Source organism: Quercus lobata, chromosome 2 (genome assembly GCF_001633185.2).
Source record: "Quercus lobata isolate SW786 chromosome 2, ValleyOak3.0 Primary Assembly, whole genome shotgun sequence".
Lineage (NCBI taxonomy): Eukaryota > Viridiplantae > Streptophyta > Magnoliopsida > Fagales > Fagaceae > Quercus > Quercus lobata.
In genome coordinates, this window is record NC_044905.1 from 62,824,554 (window position 1) to 62,833,339 (window position 8,786).

The following is an 8,786-nucleotide window of genomic DNA, read 5'->3' on the forward strand; positions in this document are numbered from 1 at the left end:
AGACAATACAAGAGTGAGAATTATCAATGTCCACCTTTATGGAAAGTTTCAGAATTTTAGACCACTTGCAAATTGTAAGTGAACTCGTATTTTTTTATTACTCATGAGGGTGAAAAAAAACCCCTTTAAAATAATCAGCGCTGTGCAATGCTGATCCTTGCCCAATCAAAATTTACCAATTTTTCTACATCAAATACAACAGAAGCCATATGGCTAAACAAATGGAACCATCTATTGCCATTGAGATCCTATGAATTGACAGGCTTTCCATTTAATTTAGGGAATGGATCTTGCTTGCTTAGAACTACCACTTTGCTCTTGTGCGCGAAGTACCCTTTCACAAGATTCTTGTATATTAGTATGGACATTATACACTCCACCTACAAAAATTGCAACAGATATCTGATGAGATTTCCCACCAAGAAAAACTACCAATTGAGAGAGAGAGACAGAAGTACCTCGTCCACATCCATGTCCATCTCAAGCCATTTCAATGCTTTAACAATTACTTCCAACTTCACTTGATGAGCTTTGGTTGGGTCCTTTTGCTTTTGAATGATGTAACTGTACGACAAGCATGTTTTAATCATGAGCACATCTTCTGACTAACACTTAAAAATTAACTCCAGAATAATGAAAGTGACATGGAAACTTACATTTTCTTTACCAATCTTTGGTAAACTTGGAGTTCTAACTTCTCTAGTACAAGAAATACGCCTGATCTTAAGAAGCTGATAAAACAAAGGACTCAATGTTCACTCTCAAGAAAAATTTTCAATGCACCAATTCTCTGAAAAAGTGAAAAGAGAGAGAGAGAGAGAGTCAAACATACCGGTCTTCATGCTCTTGAAGAGCATGGCGAAGAAGTCGGAGATCTCCCCTTCTTAGAGCTTGCACAACATCCCTGTACTGTGAAAGTACAAAACAAAAACAAAAAAGTTCATTAGATACGTAAAACCCAATCAGAAAAGCTTTATGTGCATCGATGCTTGTGAGACATTTTAAAAGCTTGTTATCCAAGTTCAAACTGGTAAATGTGAAGGAGCACATGCACAGATTGATTCTTTTAATTTAGTTTGTTCTCTGTTTGTTTTCTCTTGAAAAGATCACAGGTCAATATTGTTGCACTAATCAAACATACAACAAACCTAGGTGACACTAAGGTATCTCATGTTCACTGGCAAGAACTGCCAAACATTAAAAAAATGTCTTATGGAACAGGCACCTGAATAAAATAAATAAAAAAATAAAAAAAATTAATAGGAATGCCATACCTCAACCAGGTTATACTTCTCCAGGAGCCAATCTTTAGGTAAGATGCCAATGGAAAGCTTCACAGGGATCAGATATTTCAGTATCATCCTATTCCAATGAAAAAAGGAATATGTAAGTCATTATTATAAAGCTACTGAACCACCATGAATTCTTATTTTTCAAGGTTGACTTTCCCAATTTCATAAATCATCTTAATATGTGAACTTTCTATGGTTAAAAATTAATATTCAGGAGTTGGTATGGCCAATTAATCATACATGCTAAAATAGATATCTTGGATCCAAAACTTAACCAGCAATAAGCATGTATTTCTGTATATGTACATGAAATTCTTATTATAGATAATGAAGAAGCCCGTTAAAGTCTCTCTATCATGCAGATGCAAAATAAATGAAGCAAGCACATCTGGACCAACCTTATATTTGCCTCCCTGCGAGGATTGCAATGTGTCAAGGCATATGATAATTTATTATCGGCCTGCCAAGTCAAAAAGTTAGACTCTGTCAATAAAAGAAGTTATGAAAAAGTCAAATATTTAATTTCAGAACTCTTGCATGCGCAGAAATGAGCAGAAGTCATTTAATCCAATCAGATTAAACATCATAACAAGTAAGAAATTGTTTGCCCCATCAAAGTTAACAGCACAACAATAAGTGAGAAAAGCACTTTGGTGCTTTTCATAGAAAGACGACACAGAGCATGATAACTTAATTTTTTTTAGGTGATTCATTAGCCAAAGATTTATTTCAGAAAGCTCTACAACTCTGGAAAAGTGATGGGCAATTGATAATTGGAGCGATGTGTTAAGCCAATGAGCTCTAGCTCAACTGGCAGCTCCTTCCGTTATAAGTTCTAGGTGGAGGGTGAGTTCATGGGTATAAAATCCATTGGATGCGTGAGTGACTTATCAAGGTGATGAGTTAGATTAGGCTATAAGAAGATTAAAAGGCAAGTTCTCTGGGGTTTGGAGCTCAATTTGGCCCGTAATGTTCACCAAAAACAAAACAAAACAAATATACAGATAAATAATGCTAGCCTGGAATGCCCATATTTATCAGATGCGGCCAGAAAGAAAAGCTAGATTCTACTAGAATAGCTGTAAAGAAGTGGCTTCTGTTTTACAATCCATTGACTCCATTGCAGGATGAGATGAGCTAAGTAGCCACCAAAAATCATAAAAACAACACAAGCAAGTCCTTGTGTGAGACAAGGGCACTTCTTCATCCATGTTATCAACTAATCAACCTATTTGTTCATCTATTAGTATTAACTGTCTTAGTTGCTGTTAGGTTGCAAGCTTCCTTCTTTTTTCATTTTCAAGTTGTGAGTTCCTAATCCACAAATTTTCTTTTCGGTGTTCCTGTCTGAAGCTATTGATATTTAATAACTGCTAGTTTGTGTCAATATCTTGTATCCTTTCTTTTCCCTCTAGTTGATCAATAGTTTTTATTTATCATAAAAATTTTAGAAATTAAATAAATAATGACAATAATTTGGTATGAATTAAAGTGTCAAACTCCAAGCCCCAAAGGGTAAGTCCCCAAAAAAAAAAATCAACTTTATGTCTGAACAAGCAAGAAATATATGATTAACTTAAAAGGAATTTAATCCACTCACAGCAGGGAAATTTTCATTGAACACTTCCAGACGCCCTGTGTAATACATGTAGGTGACCTGCATAGCATATCATGATAGTCAAGGCCTCTGGGGGAAAGATTAGCACAAAATAGTGGCAATCTATTATCAATGTTGTAACAATAACAAAAAATAAATAAAATCTTTCTACAACCAAATTCAACACCAACCTTATCTCTTTTAGGAAATTCCTCAAAATCGAATATACGAGCAGTTTCAATGCTTCTGATCACACTGCGGCAAAGGTGAACTGTACCAAGCTGCAAAAGAATGGAAGAAAAGTCCTTCAGTACTTGGAAGAGTCATGACATTTTTAACAGCTAAATTATGTCTACCTTCTACATTGCTCTTATCTTCATGTCTTAATATAACATTACTACCCGTTAACTCACAATAGCAACCTCATTTATCAAATCTTAAGTCACCACACTACCAAAAGCAAATTAGAAGATAAAATAAACACCAAGATACCAACAAACTACGCAGAAAGAAACATAAAAATTTTTACCTTAAAGTAAACTTTGAATAACTGGCAAGTCACATATAATGCTCCAACACGTTTCGGGCCTTTCCCCTACAACATAGAAATCATTCCAAACCGTTAACAAAAGGCAGCTCATTTAACCAAACCATTACAGAACAAAGGCATTTCACAAATATATATACCAGGTACCCCAAAGTTTTAGGACCAAGTCTTAGTCGTTGTTAATACGAAGATTGAACAAGTAAACAAGATAAGTTTCACATCTCATGGAAAGTAAATTTTTTTTTTTTTTTTTTTTTTTTAAATATAAGTACATTTCATGGGAAACATACTTACATGAACATAGACATATACATTTGTATAAACTAGTTTAAGAGATTTTTTGAAAGGAGAAACATACAGCAAGAACCCCAAAGACTTTCATGAGGAACGAGCCGGCCGCCTTCAACTTCTCCGGCGATTTCCCATTCGAAGCCAATTCCCTGTCAGCCTGCAAACACCAACACTCCAATTTAATACTCTCCCAAAAACACATTGATAAAAAAAATCAAAGAGAACCAAATCCATACTCTCTCAGCAAGAACCCTAATTTCGTAAGCAAGAGCATAGAGAGCTTCCAAAGCCCACGCCGATTCCCAATTCCGAAACTCCTGGATAAAAGCACTGCAAAAAAATAACAATACATTCATCAAAAAAAAATTAAAAAAAAATAGTGAAATTTTGAATTTTTACAAAGAGAAAAGAGGGTTTTACTTGGCAGATTTTTCGAAGGCTTGGTAGGAATCGAAGAGGTTACCGAGACGATAGGTTTGGAGAGAGCGGAAGAGGTTGAAGAGGATATCGGAGAACTGGGAGTAGTGATCGGAGTGCTTGATGAGTCGGCCGGAGTCTTGGAAGGTGTTGAGGGCGTCGGCGAGGGAGAGGAGGAAAGGGGAGTTGGAGGAGAGAGAGAGGAGGAAGCGGAGAGAGGCGGCGTCTTGGTTCGACACGGCGTCGGAGAAGCGGTTTAGGTATTCCGTTATTCTTCTGTGCGCCTCTCCCATGCTCATTCCCGGGTACGCCGCCATTGTTTGCTTTTGCTTTTGCTTTTGTTTTTGTATTAGACTTAGTTTCTTTTTTGCTTTTTCAAATTTGATTTGAGTTGGAGACCCAATAGCAATACAAAGAAAGAAAGGATTTTGACTTCAGTGTTGTGTTTTCTGAGTGTGGTTTATAATGGATTGAGTGACGATATATATATATATATATATATAGAGAGAGAGAGACTAGAGTATAGACTATAGAGTGCTCTTATGAGTTATGTCCTTTTACAGTCACTGGAATGAGAGTTTCCGTTTAACCGTCGTTGGAAGGCGGTATTAGTAGTTTTGGATGCATACATCCTCCCACACACATGAGAATAAACTTCACAAGAATAGGACCTATCCTCATGTAAGTGGGAGGATGCATATGTCCGAAATACCTTTTTTTTTTTCTTTTTTTTTCTATTGGGAAGAATACCTTGTATTTTTTCGTCGGAGAGAGTTGTTATAGAATAAAATATTAACTTATTTATATTACTATTTAAGGGACTGCACATGTTTGGACTAGATTTTTTTTTTCCAAAATATCCCTATTTTCCTAGATTTAAATAGAGACAAAACTAAAAGATAATTTGATAAAACTATGCCTTTTAACTCCTATTAAAACATTGCCAACAAAATAAAACCACTTTTTTTTTTGTAATAAAATGGACCACTCTCTTGGTTAAACGTTTTTAATTTTTTTTAATAGAATTTGTTTTCCTTACTCCATGATTTCACGTGTGTGTGTGTGTTTTTTTTTTTTTTTTTTTCAGATATCTTCTTATTTATTTTGAATTTAAAGGACAAAAAAAAAATCCTATTAAAAAACTATTACTATAACTTTCCATCCATCTCCTTAAATTTAGCAAATTATTAACATATACCTCTCATTCTTTTTTGGACAAAGTTTAGCTACAAAATTGGTTGTAGCCTTAGACTACAAACTTACTTAATATCTTTTTATTGGATGTGAATTTTGATAAATCCATCATTAGATTACATCTTCTTCTTATATTCTCCATACTTGCAAAATTTCAAGAAAATTAAAGATCAATAGCTATGTCATCAATACATTTTTTAAATTGCAAGTTTTTGTAATTTAAAATTATGCACAAAATATAAGCTTATAGATCATATAGTAAATGATATCCGATTGACACAATATTTAACATGTGTATTAAGGGCGTAAAGAACATGCAATTTAACGGTTAGATTTTCAAAATATGTTGTATTATTTATTTTATTTAGTGAGTTTGTAGCCTTAAGTTACAATCAATTTTGTAGCTAAACTTTGTCTTTCTCTTTATCTTCAGTTACTTATTCTTTTTTTTTTTTAAGGGAATTATGTATGGTTAGTTGGTTATTATAAAAATCTAGCAGGGGTTATTATAAAAAATAAAAAATAAATAAATCAAGCACGTTTTTTCATATAAAGAAAAATCAAACAAATGTGAGATCATAGAGTAAAAGGAGAGGATGGCTACCACATTACCGAAAAAAGTGTGGGGAAAGAAAAGTGAATTAAAAGGAGTTTTAATCATATTTGATGGTTGGTAGAAAAATAAAGCACACTCCTAGATTTTTTTTGTGATAGGAAAATGTAATAATTCCAAAGTAAAATAAATGCTCTAAATTAACCCTTACCCAAAAAATAGAAGAATCTCTGAACACGCGCGTGTTCAGAGGCTAATACTACTATTTAAGGGCTTCTCCTGTTTGGATCGAATTTTTTTTATTCCAAAATACCCCTACGGCCTACCTCTAAATAGGGGCAAAACTTGAAGATAACAATATAAAAATATATCTCTTTCACCTAACATCTTACTCACTCTCCCACTAACTCACTTGACCACTTCTTCAAAGCAACTATATGTTTTTTTTTTTTCCTTAAAAAAAAAAAAAAAAAAAAAAAAAAAAAAAAACCATCCTCACATTATCTTCAAATCAATTTTATTTTTTAAAACATTCTCAAGTTTATCCAAAAAAAAACTAAATAGATATATACATATTTGATTACAATTTAAACTACTTTTAACTTCTTTTTAAAAATTAAAAACAAAAAAACCTAATAAAAAAACCCACGGTCTATCAAAAAAGTTATCTACCCTACTATAATTTTTTTTTAAATGGTTATCTACCCACGTTCCTAACCTTATGATCTTTCTATCAATATTAGTAGTCTTTTTTTTTTTTAGAAATAATTACAGCATGCTGTTAACCCCGCAGTTCGAACCATTTCCCCCCTAAACTTTCAAGCATTTTGTAATATAGGGGAGTAGTCTTAAATGCACAATTTCTATGGAAAAAATGTAAATCACAAATTAGAATAAATGGCCTTTGGCAACAATATTAGTAGTCTTAAATGCACAATTTCTATGGAAAAAATGTAAATCACAAATTAGAATAAATGAAAAATTATAACACTAAACAAAAAAAAAAATCTCATCGCACGTGCGAAGCGCATGTGATGAGGCTAGTAATAAATTAATAATAATTGGAATGAGAGTATCTATTTATTAATCCGAGAGAGTTTATTGTTTTTATTTATTTATATTTCAAAAGCTTCTTAAACATTACAACTGGTTTTTGATGTAAGGATTGAATTTTATTATTTTATATTTTATGATAATAGACTTTAACCATTAAACTAATTGGAACCTATTTATATTGTAGTTTTAAAAAGAAAATTATTTAAAGAATAAAGAAGGAAAATTTTAAAATTTTCTTTTTCTTATGATTTTTTTTTTTGGTTATGAAAATTTTGCAAACATATTAAGTTTGGTTAGTTTTTTAAATTTGACTTTTGTCGTTATAGTAATTTTAAGCTTACCTTCATTCTTACCATTAATTATTCCATCCAAAATTACCTTTAACTATTTAAAATTATTATTTTTAATAATAAACAAGTTCATTTTAAATAAAATAATAAATAAATAAAAATAGTAAAGCTCCTTCCATAGAGCATTACCCAAAACCATCAAATTTTTTTTTTTTTTTTTTTTGAGAATCAACCCAAAACCATAATTGATTTAACAAAATCAAACCAATAATTCAGCAAAAATCAAACACCAAAAGATTTCAAGCCATATCACCCTAGATCGATACCCACTAGCCTCTACAAAATTACAAATCCAAATCAAATAAACCCAACACTTGACAACACAACATTCCATCTAAAAATTAAAAAATTATTATAAAAATAAATAAATAAACCAAATTTGTGACTAATTGTGTTCATTGTTCACCACTATGAGTTCTAGTTAACTTAAGGGCTCAACTCAACCAATAAATTCTTTTGTCATGGAATAAGAAATTTAAGATTTAATCTTCGCCTAAACCAATTGATATCTTCGACTAATGATAAAAAGCAATCATCATGGAGCATGTACCATATATTTGAAATCTATCGTATCTTAAAAAAAAAATTACATTCACCACTACCATAAAACATCTCAAGCAATTATTCAATGAAATCAAACAGTTAATTACATTCTTTCACCTTTCATCCTCATGGATACACTGCCTTATCAACAATGTAAGTGAAACTCCAAGCTAAACAATTGGAGCTACAATGAAACAATGTTTCCTAGAAAATCCTAAAGAGACAAATGAAGACTAAGGTAATAATACCAACCAGTTGCGATGGGTGGCAACAAGGACAACCCAAGGTTGCATGTGATCTCTCTTTCGCTTCAAGTTCAAACACCAAAGAGAGAGAGATTGATTGTGACCACAATGAAAATTGACCAAACTTAATAGGTGTAATTTGAATTCTTGCCTGAAATTTTATTTTCACATCAATTGTAGTCTTGCAAATGACAAATGCACTTCTTCTTATTTTTCAATTTATTACATGATTGATTGTGATTTTTTTCACAAGAATTTGGTAAATTTTTACACTTTTTATGTCACTTTTTTTAGGGAAAATTATAGTAAACACACCTATGATTTGACCCGTTTTCACTTTGCCTACTCGTGATTTAAAACTTAACACTTTATTCACCTGTGTTTAGCTCTGTTTGGTTTTATTATCCACCTTTGTTAAAAACAAGGGTATTTTAGTCTTTTTCATTATATTTTATGTCTTGCTCCTCCAACAACATAAAAATATTAAAAATATCAAAATTATACAAAGAAACAAGATCAAATAGGGGATTTTGTAAAGAAAGTAATAGATAGACTTGGGTATCAATTTTCATATGTTTCATCCTCTCTCTCTCTCTCTCTCTCAAACTCATTTCGTTGGTTTCTCTCTCTCATCTCTTCTCTCTCCGTGGCGTTAAGGAGACCAATCGGGCACCACAACGAAAACCTAGCTAACCTAGTGT

The 8,786-nt window shown here is 32.2% G+C and overlaps 1 protein-coding gene across 2 annotated transcripts; it reads right to left on the reverse strand.

Annotated features, from left to right (window-relative positions):
- Positions 1-72: 72 nt before the first annotated feature.
- Positions 73-4,815, reverse strand: LOC115976123 (enhanced ethylene response protein 5). Of its 2 annotated transcripts, XM_031097238.1 has the most exons (13): positions 4,500-4,815; positions 4,148-4,460; positions 3,964-4,057; positions 3,795-3,884; positions 3,419-3,484; positions 3,081-3,170; positions 2,893-2,949; positions 1,691-1,752; positions 1,275-1,362; positions 833-909; positions 657-731; positions 459-564; positions 73-380 (listed from the first exon to the last, which is right to left on the reverse strand). In XM_031097238.1, coding segments are annotated over exons 1-13 (1,251 nt in total). In that variant the 5' UTR covers positions 4,501-4,815; the 3' UTR covers positions 73-248. The 2 variants fall into 2 exon arrangements, with proteins under 2 accessions (XP_030953098.1, XP_030953097.1); XM_031097237.1 differs by having other exon boundaries at positions 4,148-4,814.
- Between the last annotated feature and the right edge of the window lie 3,971 nt (positions 4,816-8,786).